Genomic DNA, 17506 nt, shown 5'->3' on the forward strand with positions numbered 1-17506 from the left:
GATGTATTTTATAGATCTTAGTGAATGTAAAAGCACAAGGTTAATTCTTTGACATTAAAGGAAGAAGAAAATTTAACCAGTCAACCAAACAACCAAAACACATACTCTCAAATCAAAACAATCATTTCAAAGCTACCAGTACAACTGTATAAAACATTCTGGACAGGATTTTCTAGACCAACTTTACGGTGATCACCATTGCTCACAAGCATAGGGTCACATTTCTCAGTGAAACTTTGACGCACACCAGAAGACAGCAGAGCCTCATAGCATTCCTCATCAACTGTGTAAACATGAGGCTTCATGATTATTTCAGCAAATGAAACATCTCAGACACGGATACTGTTCTGCTACTGATTGGTGATTGTCTACATATTATCTTTAGACTCTTTGGCATGGCAGATAAAGATTTACTAGACCAAAACACTACAATGGACAGGAGACATCTCTTCCAAAATTGTCAGAAACTTACTGACCACTAACAGATGACAGGCGAAGGGAAAAGTTCTTTGCATACTTAGAACAGTATGGGTTGATGGATATTGAGTATTTTTTGTTTTAGGCACTATTTATTCTAAGCAGTTCACTTATGCGTTTTATTTGTCTTCACAATAATTCTATCAAGTCAGTTGTATTATTTAGTATACCTATTTCATTGATAAGAAAACTGATGCTCAGGGGCACCTGAGTGGCCAAGTCAGTTAAGTGTCTGGCCCTCAGGTCAGGTCATGATCCCAGAGTCCTGGGATCGAGTCCCATATTGGGCTTCCAGCTTAGCAGAAGCCCTTGCTTCTTGCTGTCCCAGCTGCTCCCCCTGCTTGTGCTATCTCTCCCTCACTGTCAAATGAATAAATAAAATCTTTAAAAAAAAAAAAAGAAAGAAAAAAATGCCCAGAAATGTTAAATAGGCTGTGCTGCAATTAATAGTAGAGTCAGGATGCAATTCTACACAGCTTCATTCTCATGGTTGTGCTCTTAACACTAAGCCAAGACTAGTTCTTAGGGTATGGATTCCGTTATTTCTATGTTTTGGTGTAGGAAAAGCAAAGGAAGTGGTATTTACTGGTCTTTTGAGGCTCATACCAGGAAGAAGGCAAGTTGTACCTGCCTCTCTCCAGGTGGTGCTAAGCACGGTGACCCAACAGGCATATAGCTATGACTTTAGGCAGGAATTTTCCCCATCCTTACTGACTTGACTGTATAAGCCACTTGGAATTCAGTTCTTTTCTTGGAAGTTTTCAGCCTTCTGAAAGAAGTTCATGCATAGCCTTCCCTCTTAAAGTGCAGGTCAATATGCATCTTCTGGATTTCTTCCTGTATCTCTGGCCAGAACTGCTAAGCTACCTAGGTGACACTTCCTTCTACACCTGTCTTTCAGGCATTGAGAGAATTTCAAGTAACCAGTTCTTGCCCTTCTTTTGTTTCTCTATACTCTCTCTTAAAGTGTTCTTATTCATTTCTTTGGTTTTAAATGTGCTCTAAGCATTGATGATTCCAAAATCAGCCCTGACCCTAACCTAAGCTTCACATTCGTATCTTCAATGTCTCAACTGATATCTCTATGTGAATGATGGGTAGTCATGTCATATTGTACCAAATAAGAACTTCTGGTTTCTTCCACGCATATTTCTTCTCCAGGGCTATCTACAATGGTACCATCTGTCCAGGTGTTTAAGTCAAAAACTTAGTAGATGACTCTGATTTTATTCTCTTTCTTTTTATTCCTACTTACAATATCATATATTTTACAAATCTATTCACTCAATTTTCATTTCTCCACCTTAGTACAAGAACACTCCATCTTTTGTTTGAATCACTATATTAATTAGTACCTAAATGGTCTCACTGGTTTCTCTCCCAATAGCTTCTTTCTATATTCCTGCCTCCTCCAATCCAGTCCAAACAGATCAGTTTATCTTGGTCCATGCTTGAAATACTCCAATAATTTCTCACATAAAAATACATTTAAAAATCTCAATTTCTAAAACATAAAAATCTTAATTTCTTATCATGACCTAGCAGCCCTTGTATGGCCCTCTCTGACCCCTTTCTCACTCAGTGGTTCACACTCATAAAGCCTCCTAAATATACCATGCTTACTTCCAACCCACTCCTCAGTTCTCCAGCCTGACATTTCACCTCCTTAGAGAGACTACCCATAATAACCATATCTAAAAGTTTCTTGTCACTCTTTGTTATATAAGCCTGTTTTATTTTTAAGGCTGCATTTGCCATAAGAAGTAATCTTATCTATGTCATGTTAAATTGTTTATCTACTGCAAAAGAATGAAGGCTCAAAGAAAGTGGAAACTCTGCCTTGTTAGTCATACTAATATATCAATGCATGTCTATTAAATGAAAAATACCTTGAGACCTTTTACATAACTCAGTCATCTCTACCAGCAGAAAGAGATGAATGCCAGTTTCCCAAAGTGATTTTTGTAAATAGGAATTTAGTAACAAACAAAATAAATCACTAACCAAATCATCACAATATCAACATGCATGGGCCACCCTTGACTAATAATTCCTCTGTACTCTCAAATACTCTCTTCTATTATTCCCATAGTCATCTGACCCACTCTAATTTACCTAATATCAGCTTATAGAAGGTAGGGGTGATGTTGGGTATGAAACACTTATGTTTTCGAGACTTTTCTCTGGAAAGTTTAGAAATCTTCATTTCTTAAAGTGTAGAATGGGCCTAGAGGAAATGTGACACAATTAGATCCACCAAATGTTACAACCCAACTGCTTTCACATCCTCTCTGAACAAGATATCGTATTATTTTCTCCACTTTAAACAGAGGTAAGTAGAGTAAAATAAACTTTTTAAACTTTGAAAATATAAATATTCTTATTGGGGCTAATGGTTGGGTTAAAAATTCTTTGATACTCCTCCCATCAAGAGGTGATGTGCACTTCTCCTCCCAGTCAATCTGAGCAGGTCATGGCTGCTTTGACAAAAAAAAAAAAAAAAGTGTTATGGAAGTGATGCTATGTCACTTCCAGGCCTTTTCCTTAGGAGTACTGCCAGCTTTCACCTGAAGTTCTTGGAGTCCAGAGCTACCATGTAGCCCATTTTAACTATCTTCTAAAGAACCACATTGAGAAACCCTGAAACCACAGATCAGAGATAGGGGCCCAGATGAGCCATCCCCTCCAAGGCACCAGACATTGAGTGAAGACATCTTGAGCCCTCCAAACCACTCAGTGACCATGTAAATACCACCAAGTGATACCAGTCAATCACATCAAGCAGAAGAATCTCCCTGTGAACCTTGCCCTACAAATGGACTGCATGAACTACAAAATCATGAGATATAATAAAAATATAAATAAAATTAATTAAAATTTTGGAACAATAAATAAAATTATTGTTTAAATACTCATTTTAAGCATAATTGATAATTTAAAGGTAGGTAACCACAATAGGGCTATGTGTTAATATCACAGAATTTATAGTAAAATTAAGCATTATATTCATTTAGACCAAATACTAATGTTTGATGAGAAAAACAAAATTTATAGAGGGAAATGTACTGACCTGATAACTGCATTTGTTGATGCATCAGCATCTGAGGCATTTACCAATAAAACGTCTGTTCCAGTTGGTGCATCTTCAGGAATTGTTGTGAAATACATTTTACTGGCAAAAGTGGGGACATTGTCATTGACGTCATCTATTATGACATTGATTGTTCCAGTCCCAGTCAGGGCTGGGGATCCTAGAAGGAAGACAGAATCAAGCTTTTCATATTTACAAATAACAAAGATAATAGAAAATGTAACAATAATTGGTTATAGATAGCACTACTGAAGAGATATTAGAAAATATCTCAAAGTAAAATTTCCAAATGCTACAAGCAGTGGAGTGATTTTTAAGTTTGTTACAAGAAAAGTATTTTCATTTATGAACGAGTATTTCAAATCTTTTCTGGTGATACTGCACAAAAAAGAGTATATCAATCTCTAGTTCTATTTTAAAGGTGCTGATTCAGCAATGTAGAACACAACAATATCATTTAAACACCACAGGAGAGGCATTCATTACTGGTTTCCTTGAAATTCCATTAAAATAGCTCAGTCCAGATTTGGACAATACCCATGGGCACTGAATAGCTGGCCAACTGACAAGGCAAGAAAACTAAATTCCTAGCTGTGACTATCAATGTTAACATCAAAAATTTTTGTTCCTAGGTCTTCCAATACCCTTTCCTGTACTAATATTTGTTTGTAAAGAAAAAAGAAATAAAGCTTCAAGTTCAAAACCACAATCTTCCACTAGCTGGAAATAACATTATGTCAATGAGCGGACTTGGAATGTTACATTCATTTATTGTGTAATATAAATATGAAACAATTTTTTAAATTTCTTGTTCCAGCTCTGTTATCAGCATGTAACAAAAAGCCAACATTTAACAAAACCTTGGTGTACAGTGTCTGTATTACACAAAGTTAACAGACTCTTTGTGGTGAAGATCAGATGCCGTATTTGTTTAGACTCTATGGGTCGTCCCACAACTGTAAGTCAAATTAACTACCTTTAGGTGCATTTTCGAAATCATTTTTCAAATTTTAATTTCTCTAAATAGAAACAATAGAGATATGTTTAGCTGTGTTTATCTAAAATAAAACAAAACCCTGGATATTCTGTTTTCATTTAAGATATTAAAGCTTTGTTTCCCAATTATTTCTCCTTACATGAGGTTTAAGTTCTACTTATTTCTAGCACTTGACACATTTTTAAAATGCCACCAATTTGTTCACTCATTCATTTCTCTGTAAAATGTGTATGTATGGTGTGCCCTTTTACTCTCACAGATTGGTATTGAGATTCACAACCTTCTGATAACTATTTTTTTTCTAGTAATCTTGTGATTTGCTGATATTTCCTTTACTACTATTTAAACTTTTCCTATGTTCTTAGATTGTAATCACTGATGGCCTGAAACCAATTAGCTTTTATGCTCAAATGTATAGTAACCCAAATCATCAGACTAGAAAATTATGGAACCCAGTGGGTTTGGTGATCTGTTATTTCTGTACTCTGTATCAGGAAGCTCGAACTCTATGTTAGATGAAAATGTATATGACCAGTTGAGCTGGGCACTATAATGAAGCATGATCGCTCCCAGAAACTTATGGAATTAAATTTAGGCTACATAGTGATACTTACTGCCATATATATCTTTCTTAGCAAGATACTTTATGTTAAGCATTCCATTTACATTAAGATATTTTTAAATTCATGACTGCCAAAGTTTCATCTTTTATTTTATTTTCTCTTATTTTATTATTTGTTTATTTTTGAGAGAGAAAGAGAGGTACAGAGAGAGAGAGAGAGAAAGAGAGAGTGCATGTAGCATTTGAGGGTGGGGAGAGGGAGCAGAGGGAGAGAAAGAATTCTAAGCAGATCCCTGCTCCGCACAGAACCCAACGTAGAACTTGATTTCACAACCTCAAGATCATGACCTGAGCCAAAATCCAGTCAGACACTTAACTGACTAATTCATCCAGGCATCCCAAGTCTTATCTTTTAGATGTTTGGATTTTATATTAAATGACAGGAAATTAGTCCTCACTATTGCTAATTTGTATCATTAACTACAAACTTACTAAAATAGTATAATTGCCTTTTCATTAGTCACTTAGTGTAAATCATGGTAAAATGATGCCACAAATATCTCACACACAAAATAGATTTGGAGGTATTATAAACATTGAAGAAGTACATCAAAAGAAGACATTAAAAAATCTCACTCAACCCATTAATAATGACCATATCAAATGCTTATTGAGTTCTTAGGTATGCAAGTACTGGTTTAAGAAGTTTACATGGATTATTTTATCCAATCCTCATCAGTGAGTACTTCTGCTATCTCCATTTTATGTTTATTTTTATTTATTTATTTATTTTTTATTATTTATTTATGATAGTCATACAGAGAGAGAGAGAGAGAGGCAGAGACACAGGCAGAGGGAGAAGCAGGCTCCATGCACCGGGAGCCCGACGTGGGAATCGATCCCGGGTCTCCAGGATCGCACCCTGGGCCAAAGGCAGGCGCCAAACCGCTGCGCCACCCAGGGATCCCTCCATTTTATGTTTAAATAAGCTGATAATTAGGTTATGTGACTTTTTCAAGACCATAGATATAGTGAGGAAGCTGGGATTTAATCCATGTGACTTGTATGTCAAGATGTTTGCCACTGGCAAAAGGCTGGAAGGCGTTGCTAGGAGTTGAACAGGTGCCACTCAGTGAGATATACTGGGACCTTGGACAACCTGGGCCCGTAGAAAAATACAAGACACAAATTGGAGAAAAAAGTGAATCAGTGAGGAACCCTGAAGTTTGTGGGGCATGTGGAAACAACAATGTTGTCAGAAATTTTGAATTTCTGGGGTACCTGGGTGGCTCAGTGGTTGAACATCTGCCTTTGGCTCAGATCATGATCCCTGGGTCCTGTGATCTAGTCCCAATGAGACTCCCTAAAGAGAGCCTTCTTCTCCTCTGCCTATGTCTCTGCCTCTCTCTCTCTGTGTGTGTCTCTCATGAATAAATAAATAAAATCTTGAAAAAAAAAGAAAAGAAACTTGGAATTTCTTACAAGGGTCATATTAAAGCTAATTAAATATATTCAGGGGCATTATTGATCATTAATGTTTTTTTTTTTTTTTAATTTTTTTTTTTTATTCATTTATGATAGTCACAGAGAGAGAGCGAGAGAGAGAGGCAGAGAGAGAAGCAGGCTCCATGCACCGGGAGCCTGATGTGGGATTCGATCCCGGATCTCCAGGATCGCGCCCTGGGCCAAAGGCAGGCGCCAAACCGCTGCGCCACCCAGGGATCCTGATCATTAATGTTTAACCTAAATCTCTTATATGTGTTTAATTATATATAATTTGGTGAAATATCTGCACCATGTTAGTATCTCTTCCACTGGTTACATCGAAAAAATGTACCTAGAGGATATCTCTCTTTTTTGTGGGCAAGAAGAGGTGGTCATGGGAAGGCAAATGTTTATACTATGATGAGTAGAGAGAGGGAATAACTAAATTGAGGTCCTAGAAGCAAAGGATAGGAGGAGATGGAGGGCTCTTTCATTTCCTTTACTGCCATTGAACTCTACTCACTAAATCTCAGTATCTTTGTCTGCAAAATGGGAATAATAAGTATAGAACCTATACCAAAGAGGTATAGAGGGAAATGTAACATGCCATAGTGACTGGCACATGGTTAAAATGTATTCTTTATTACTGCCTTTTTGTACTTGTACTGCCTTTTTTTTCTTAAAGATTTTATTTATTTGTTTATTTGAGAAAAAGAAAGAATGAGAGATAGGCCATGAGCTGGGAGAGGAGGAGAGGGGGAGGGAGAAGCAGGCTTTCCATGGAGCAGGGAGCCCAGATGCAGGACTTGATCCTAGGACCCTGGGGTCATGACCTGAGCGGAAGGCAGATGCTTAACCAACTGAGCCACCAGGTGCCCCATTGTACTCGCTTTGGAATAAGAAAAATTAAAAGTTGACCTATAGAAGATTCATTTTTAAATCTTACAGATTTCTATGTCATTATTCTCAGGATTTTTGTTCCTCAACAAAACTTTTGAGTCCGTTCTATAATAATATTATTTAGGAAAACATTTGAGTCATCCTTTCCTCTTAATGATCCCTTTATAGTATAACAATATTAGACACTTAGTTCTCAAAACTTTCATAGTTTTGTGGAGGATACGTTGATTGGAAATTTAAAAAATTAAAAAAATATTGGTAATTTACAATGAGAGTTTAAAGAAGACCTACATATTTCTGGTATGCACATTGCTCTCTAACAAATAACAAATACTTAAATTTGTTAAGAAATAACCCGGTAACTACCAACCAAAGATTTTATCTTTGGTATTCTAAAGTGTCTGATGACACATATACGGAAAAACCACATAAAATGATGACTAACATTTGGTCAGGAACATGTGATTTCTTTCTTTGTCTATAAACTACATAAATATTGTTGCTGATGTGTTTTCTGAATTAGTAAGCAAAAAGAGAAAAACACTGTTTACGCAGGAAAATATTCAGCAAGTTCAATCTTACTGTTTTCATACCAGAGAATGTCTAATTTTCCAAAGGATTTTAAAAGCACACCAGTGACAACAGAAGGTTCTGGCTTGAGAAGCAGCCCCATAGGTGGCTAGATTTAGTGAGATTCTGTGGGTTGTCCCAAACTAAAAGTCAAATCAACTGTCTTTAGGTGCATTTTCAAAATCATTTTTCAAATTTTAATTTCTCTAAATGGAAACAATAAAGATTATATCTACATGGGGACTCTTCTCAAGCAAAGAGTGATCCCCAGATTCCCCTATTCTTCCCTTAGTAACAGCCACAATCTACTTTATAAGTACTTAGGGCTCTTACTATTTTCTTCATGAATTGACAGAGTGAACTGCAGTTTCTCTAGGGATCTCCCTTTCTTGTTGCCCCAAAGGATGTGCATTAGGTCTTATCTACTTTTTTTCCCCAATTTTACAAGTATATATTACAAACACATTGTTCCAAATTTCTAAGTCATTTGCTGAGATTTAACTAACCCTAAATTTGAATTCTGTCTCCAATATATTTTACTTTTATTTTTTGGGCATGGGGCCTACCACCATACTCCCAGATCTCTCCTCATTCTGCCCACTGATAGTGTGAGCTCTGGAAGTCACCACCTTTAAACTTTAAGCAGGAAGATGAAATCAAGAGAAATATGGAATGCCTCCTCCTGCAAGTTGCCAAAAAGCCTCAACATTAGTATGTCAAAAAAAAAACTGAAATATTAATTATTCTGTGTAAACTTAGCCCCATTTTGTCTATAAATGGAAGTATAAATGTATATATACATATGTATATCTGCATATACATGTTGTTGAACACTTAATTGAAATCATATATGTGTATGTATATATATATATCTTTTATATGTACTACTCATTTAATATACAGAATCCATGAAGTAGGTATTGTTGTTTATTTTTTATGAAAAATTTGAGACTCAAAGAATCTAAGGAATTTATTTATATTCATCCAAAGTGGAAAGAGAGAGCCAATTTAGAACTCTTAAAAAAATATTTTAGTTCATTGAGCTCAGATAAAACTGCCATTCTTATTGCAGATGTTTTACTCTATATGATTATTACTATTGATGTATTTGTCATATCCTCTATTAAGCTATAAGCTAATTGAGAGCAGGAATACTTTCATTTAATTCATCTTTATATAAACCCATAATGCATACCATTAGGCCTTGTTCTTGTTCTGTAGTCTTTTCCTTTGATTCTTTATATGAAAACCTGGTCTAGTGACTGGCTGAAAGTTCAAAGACCAAATATTTCTAGAAATATACATCTGGGAATATAGGCCTTGGCCGAAGGCTGGGGTCGGAGAACAAGACCGCAGACAAAGGTCAAAGTTTTGGAGATAGTCTACTACTTATAAACAGAGGGTCCCAATTAATCCTGAATCCCAGGAGAAGAATTAGAATACCAGGGGCCAATGTTTAGTTTGAATAGATCTGATGATGATGAATTATATAGGCAGTGGCATAATAGGGCAAAATTTTTCAGTTTCATCTGGGATTGATTTATGAAAAACAGATGCAATCAGAGAGGAGGTAGGATATAATGACACAGACTCCTGGTAGATGATGGTGGACAAAAGAAAACAGTTGAAGATACAAGTGTAATAAAAAGTTAAGGTTCTAGAAATTTATAACTGTAGAGGCTAGCAGGTGCAGTGGACATTTGAAATATAATTGTAAGTTGGAAGATAAAAGGAACTTCAAATTTCATTTTGTAAAATTTTATGTATTATACACACATCCATCTGTATATGTATGCATATGTGTATGTAAATATACATATAAAGGTAAAATAAACATGAATAAATTGATAGAAAACCTGACATTTTTAAAGCAAACACCAAACAATTCACATGATTCTGAAAAGCAATATTTGAAATGTGTAAAAAAATCATCTACATGAAGAAAGAATGTTTACAGTTTAATCTTCTGATAATCCATGCTACTGTGGGTAGTTCCATGCTTTGTCTGAATCATATTCTATATTTTTGAATTTGGGAAATTATTAATTTAGTAAGTAAGTAATAAGCCTTTTAACACTGGCTCAATATATCAAATATTGATAGCTCAACTATATCAAGATAAAATTGAAGGTAATTTATAATAAGATTTTAAAAAGAAAAAAGTTTCAGGCAACTGCTTTATCAGAAAATACATCTTTATTAAGTGTAATAAATGAGTCTAAATGAGTAATTAAAGTTCAAACTGCAGGCAGATTACATTTTTTATGTTAGCCCTTATAAATTAAACATACTTTTGTGAAACATGAAAAACTATTCTGCAGAAATCAAATTTTTGCCTAACTGAAATCTGTTGCTTTGCAACAAAGCCGATTTTATTCTTGACATCAAACATTTGGTGAATGGGTCCTCTGACTGGGTGTGTGTTTGTTGTAGTAAAGTATTAGCTTCTTTTTTTTTTCTTTCCCGTGAAGTAAACACTTTTTTCTCACAGTTCGTAAGCCATCCACTAAAAATGTACTGAATTTTAGCCATTCTATATTAACGTTGGAACTTGTGTAGTTAGATTTAATTTAAATTCAGCAAATGTATAAAGCAAAAAAAGTATGGAACATTTTCAATATGACTGAAGGCTTTGTATTTTTCAAACTGCACTTTATAATGTAATTTATTACTGCTAATTAGTCCTACAAATATATTTATATCAATTAGGTACATATATGCTTAAATGACACCTGATTTTTTAATTATTTCTGTAGAAAATTATAAAAACACTATGTTCTTTAATAAATTCTTATACTAAATAGAGGTGATAAGTAAAACTAAAGAAACTTTAATAATATTATGAAAATGACACGGAAAAGTTGTACAACCATGTGAATGTACTTAATGCTGCTGAACTGTACACTAAAAACCATTAAAATGGTAATTATGTTCTATATATATGCTGCCACAATTTAAAAATTTATAAAGTAATATATAATGGTAATAAAATATTTTATCCTGCCCAAAAAGCAAGTCTTGAGGAATTACCTTTTAGAAAATATTTTTAAAAACCCTTAAAAAAAATCCTCAACACTTTTTGAAACTCTGAAACACCAAAGGCTACCTTCAAATGCTAAACACACCATTCCTCCTGCATACTTCCTGAAAATACTGAATTATATATTAATGAAATACTTATCAAAATAGGCGACAAAATGATTATGTCTTTTTTTTGTGATTATGTCTTAATAGGATAAAATTAAAGGACTTTAAGGGAAAAAACCTTCTAACAATGAGATCAAGTTAGTTTTTATGATACTTAATGTTTATCTTTTAAGTAATATAAACATTTTCCTTAATATTGTAAATAGTTTATTTCCATTTTAAAGTTGGGTGTTTGTCTACTCATTTTATAGCTCATATGAGTAAATAAAGTGTAGGCTGAAATTATTTTATAAATTTTAATTCTATGCAACATAATGACAATTCTAGCTCTTATTTAACAGAATTTTGGAGGTTAAATCATCTGTTTTTGTATTTGTATTCTATGAATATACAAACGAAATTCTACATGGGGAGAATTTTTCCTGATTTAAATAAAAGTATGTAAATAAATAATTTATAACAATACTTATGTCACTAACAGACATGGTACAAAGGCTTACTAGAAATAAGAGGAAGTAAAATACTCATCAGTTATCAACCTTGGAGATGAAATTCTCATCTAGGACAAATATTTTGTTAAAGTAACCATATTTGGCCCGAGATGGAGTCATTCATGGTAAGCCTCCCATCAGCAAACCAGAACTTAACTAAGTTTCTGTGCTTGGAAGTTCTCCCAGAAATAGAGGCCTAGGTCAACCAACCAGCTCTTGCCTCTTCAGCACAAATTACCTTGGCTGACTCCAAGTCTTCTGTATGCTCCATACAGGGAAAGTAAACTTGCTTTAACAAATCAACAAATGCCCAGTATAATGTCCTTGCTCCTGCTCACTGGGTCTATGAATCTCTTGCCTTGTTCAGCTCTGTGAAGGTTCTTTCTATTATATTGGATACTGTTGGATTAATGAATTACTGTATAAAGCTTACTAGATCAGCAAATTGTTTCTTTCAACAACTCAGATGGAAATAACCAAAAGTGTCTTAGACTCAAATATAGAAGCAAGTTAAATGAAATTAATTTTTAGTAATTGAGGATAACCCTGGCCTTATCTGATTTATGGAATCCTTGTTGCCTTATGGAAAGTGTTCAAACAATTTTCATTATTAAAAATGTTCATCATAACAGGCAAAGCAAGCTCTTCTCTAACATTTTCCCACAAATAATGCTGACAAAACGCCATCTTTCTGGAACATTTAAAAAACAACTATCTTCAGATGTAATATGTCATATTCCACATTTTTGACCTCTCTTTTGATTACAGAGCCATTTGTAATACAATGACTGTCTCAACTAAACATTATGACAGATAGCATTAATTCAAATGTCATCATATCTTCACCAAGAAAATAAAGCATGGTGATTAGCCCTTTTAGCTTTTAGAATCAACTTTTGCGAAAGCATCATGTTTCCCCTCCATTAAAAAGTAATTTTCTATCCCTGCATAAGAATGAAGTTTAGTCCTTCTTTCAGCCAGATGATAAATGTCCTTAATTAGAAATGCTAATAACTGAACTTTTCCCCTCAGACCTATTAGTTATGCTGACACATAGACGCTTCATAACTAAACTTTTTGGCCTAATCTATATCCAGAATATATCTATATCTCATTTGTACATTAGACTAAGAACAGATAAAGAATAATGTACTTAATTTGTGCACTAATTTGCCACCCCCAAATTAAATGCAAACATGCACACACAACCCAACTGACTTATTGTATGCATCTATATATGTATATCGTACATATTGTATATTCTCAGTAAAATATCTAGCATTTATTTTGCACTTGATAAAACGCATAGATACACATTTCCTGATTTGATGAGAATATCAATCCTTCGATTCAAATTTATGAATATTCTTAGTTTGCAGGCTGTGCAAACCACAGTGGCTGAAAACCACAAGTCATTTTTTTAATAAACCTATGTTTTTTTTTAATATAAAAATAACATTTAACCCAAAGAGAAGAAATTCTTATGAATGTGGTATACAGAACGTATCACAAGTAGACAAGCTAATATGTGGGGAGCAGTGAGTAGTAGTTCAGACATGTTCCCCCTCACCAGTTTTATCAGTTTTGAAACCTGTTTTCACTGACCAGCTGCATGCTTAAGCCAAGTTGTTCACTGTCCCTATTACTCAGGTTCTTTGTTTTTCTTTTAATTCATAAAATTTGAATAATAGTATCTAATTTACAGGGCTGTTATGAGGTTAAATGAGATGATATAGTCAAATGCTGGCACATACAAGCATTCAGTAGGCACAGAATGGATAGCATCTAAGGTTTACCACTTTCCATGTTGTATCTATTCCAGTGACTTCCGTAAGAACTAAACTTCTGTATCTCTCACCTTACATCTCCACGGGATATTTCATATCTAAAATACACTATATCCAAAAAATAATTCTTGATAATTTATCCTAAAATTCTTCTCTCTTCCCATCTCCAAATTTCCAAAGCAAATATTCTAGGACTTCTGTTTGACTCACCTTTTTTCCTAACTTCTCACACCTCCAATCTCATTATCAAGTCCCACTGACTCAGATTTTAAAAGGGATATGTAATTCCTTCACACCACCTCCACTGTGTCACCTAATTTCAAACACTATGATCTCTCTCAGGGATTGCTGTCATGGTCTTTTAAACACCATTTCTATTTCCGCTCTTGTTTTTCACCACTACCATAAAGCCAGATCTCTTCTCCACAAAATCAGATCTTTCCAAACCCCCTGTCACTTCCTGTCCAAAGTCCTAACAAAGCTTCACCTCTTTCCTTGAACAAAATTAGAGTTCTTTACCCTATCCTGAAATGTTTATGTGATCTAGCTTCCGCCTACCTCATCCTCCAAGACTTTCTCTTTTTCAAGTACTCTTGTTTGATCATCCAGGAACCTCCTGCTGTTCTTTGGGTGTGTTCAACTTGATCCCTGCCTCATTTGCAAGCAACATTATTTACCTAGATCTTTACATTTCACTTTGTTGACTGTACTATCAAAAATAGTACCTCCAGGGACACCTGGGTTGCTCAGTGGTTAAGCATCTACCTTTGGCTCAGAGCATGATCCCGGGTTCCTGGGATCCAGTCCCACATTGGGCTCCCCACAGGGAGCCTGCTTCTCTCTCTGCCTCTCTCTTTGTGTCTCTCATGAATAAATAAATAAAATATTTTAAAAAACCTAGTACCTTCAGTTCCTCACTCTCTTGCCGCTTAACTTGCTCTACTTAATTTCATAGCATCTCATATCACTCCTGGCCTATGTATTACATTTTTTTTATTCTCCTTAGGGACAGAAAATTTTCACTGTTCACCATTGTATCTCCAGTATCTAGAAGAACTGAGCCTGCAGCATAAATATTTTCTGACAAAACAATATCAAGATGCTTGTTACACATTAATATAGACCATAGCAGCACAGGGGACTCATTGACTGACATCAGAATTCACTTACAAGGTATGTTAAATAGCCTCATGGTTTGATTTTAATAAATACAAAATGACAACTGGCAGGGATAATTGGTAATATTATCATCTTCTACCTGGAAAGCCTAATGGCTTTTTTCCTATAGGAAAGCCTAATAGGAAAGCCTAATGAGTTTTTTTTATATCTTCTGTTACTTAGCAATTCAATTTGATCAATGGCCAAATTTAAGTCAATTTGCAAAAGATCAATATCAAAATTACTGATTCTAATTTATTTGACTTCACTTAAACATATTTTGAAACATTAATTTATTTGGAAAAAAATAACATTTTGTTCATTAGGAGGTTACAAGGAACAGCATATAAGAAGAGAAGCTTTCTTAAAATTGTGTTTTTGTATATCTATGTTATGCAGAAAATCAGCAAATCCTGCTTCATAAATATACTATATGTGAGTAAGAACTCAGTTGAAAGGCAGAAATCCTTGATATTATTGTTCTTCACTCTATCACTCTTGGTATTCAAGCTCTGACAAATTACTTATTTTTCCAGGACTCAATTTTCTTGCCTCAAATATAAAGAAAATGGACCAGCTCATCTTCAAAGACTCTCCTGGCTATAAAATTAACATTTTAAGTCAGAATTTCTCTAATTTGGGAGTTTTTCATATATAGTTCTCTTTCAAAATCCTTCCATATTACACATTGAATTATAATTTGTTCCCCTATTGTCATGTCACCTTGTTTTACTCCTTTCTCACATACTAATTTAGTTCTTTGCAAGAATAGTGGTAGAAATTAATGATTCACAGATTCTAAACTTACTGATGAGGACAGAAGATTATCTTGAATTAAAAAGATATAGGTATCAGAGACCTGGAAAAATTACTTCTATAGATGTATATCTATTAGAACGGTTTATCAAAACATCAAAATTTCCATAACAAAATTCAAAACAAGTGAATCTTTTCATATTACATTATGTGAAGAGTCATAGGACCTTATTATTAAGCCATGTGAAGCTAAATACCATATGTATGTTATATTTTTTGTAGCTGAAAAGGTGCTTGGGTATTTGAGAGATATGGGAGGCTCAGACTTTTTTGTTTTGAGAAGCCCACATACAAAACGATTGCCAAATGGTTAACACTTCAAAAGCACATAGTTTTTTCTTATGCAGATTTTGAATTAATGAATCAAATTAAGAAAGGTAAGTGGCACAGCACAGAGTAGGACAAACCCTACCTAGAAACATCTAACAGATAACAGAATTGAATAAGATCCAGAAAGTTCAGGAGAAAGTCATGAGAACATAGCTCAAACAGTATTTTAAGTATTTGAAACTGAATTAAAGCCATAAAATGCTTCAGTGGGCCCTTACATATGACTGCAATTTATCACATCACACTAAACACTCCAGAGCCTTAAACACTTGTGCTGTTTTTCAAAGCAGAGGTCAATTTGAATGACCACAACCAATGTAGCAAAAACTTCTGGAATTTCAGTCATGAGTTTTAAAAGACTGACACTTTTTCCTTTTGGTAGGTCCTTTGAAAAATCTGCAAGTGATAAATATACAAAAATAATCTAAAAGTATGGTAAATAAATATAAAATAACACTTGCATAATAAAATAAAATGGTTATGAACTGGTTGCTAATTATCATTTCTCACTCATTAAATCAGTTTTTCATTCAACAAATTTTATTAAGCACCTGTTTTCGGTGTTTTTGGTAATTCATTTCTTAACAAGACTTAGGAAGTTTCTGTTCTACTGGAAAAAGGACAGCTATTGATGGAGTAAACAAAATGCATATAGTCATGTGTTATTTATAAGCATATAGTGTCATATAGTAATTATTGTTAAGATAAAATCACAACAAGGTAAAGTGATAGAGTGACCCTGGAGGGAGGGGATTACATTAGATGAGTGGTCAGATAAGTTGTTTCTGAGGAGTGGACATCTCACCTAGATATAACAACAAAATGACCAAGACATGAATGTGTCTGACCTTAAAAAAAAAAAAAAAAAAGAAAAGAAAAGAAGAGAAAGAGAAAGAAAGAGAAAGAAAGAGAAAGAAAGAGAAAGAAAGAAAAAAGGAACACTCCAGATAAGAAGTTATATGCCCAGGGGCAAAAGCAGGAAGGAGAAGGTTGATATTTTTAAACAGGCCAGATTAACTGGCATCAGCAATTTGCAATAAAAGTTTGACAGCTACTCTCCAGAAGCAAGTGGCTGGATTGGTAGCATTTGCTGATTTCTACATGGGAGATACCTTCCACGCTGGCCCATTTCAACCCTTCTAACAGTGTCAGTGATGACACTGAATGAAGAGCTGGGAGGTGACCATGGTTGAACCTGCTCAGTGCTTGATTTGAGGGCAGATGCCTGGTAAAGGCGGCAGTGGTGGGGAGAGATGAGGTCAGATAGGTGGACAGAGGCCAGGTCATTTAATGCCATGTGTCAGCGGTCAGAAATTCAGGCTTTATTCTTAGAAATCACTGAAGGGCTTTTAAGCAACCGATGGGGCATGATGATCTAATTTATAGTTTCAAAGTTCATGAGCTGCTTGTTGGAGAATATACTTAGGGAAGAAAAGTTTGGCAGTTAGGGAGCTATTATATTAGCCCTGGCTTAGACCACTGTGGGGGTAGTGGAAATGAAGAAAGCTGGATAAATATTGGACATTTTTTTATATTTTTTTAAGGCAGAGTCTACCTGTGAATGGACTTGTTCAATGTGGGGTACAGAGAAAGAGAAACAAAGAATGATAAAAACAATTGCAAAATTGTGGACTCAGAGCAATTTATGGAGGGGTAGGGAGGTTGTTAGAGTCAAAAAGTTTTCTTTGACTTTAC

The 17506-nt window shown here is 34.6% G+C and overlaps 1 protein-coding gene across 1 annotated transcript in view; it reads right to left on the reverse strand.

Annotated features, from left to right (window-relative positions):
* Positions 1-17506, reverse strand: part of FAT4 (FAT atypical cadherin 4) — a 177006-nt gene that overhangs the window by 53939 nt on the left and 105561 nt on the right. The window contains exon 7 of the mRNA XM_077861111.1: positions 3548-3728. Within this exon, the coding sequence (XP_077717237.1) occupies positions 3548-3728 (181 nt within the window). The remainder of the gene's footprint in view (positions 1-3547; positions 3729-17506) is intronic.

This window comes from Canis aureus, chromosome 20, assembly GCF_053574225.1.
Source record: "Canis aureus isolate CA01 chromosome 20, VMU_Caureus_v.1.0, whole genome shotgun sequence".
Taxonomy (NCBI): domain Eukaryota; kingdom Metazoa; phylum Chordata; class Mammalia; order Carnivora; family Canidae; genus Canis; species Canis aureus.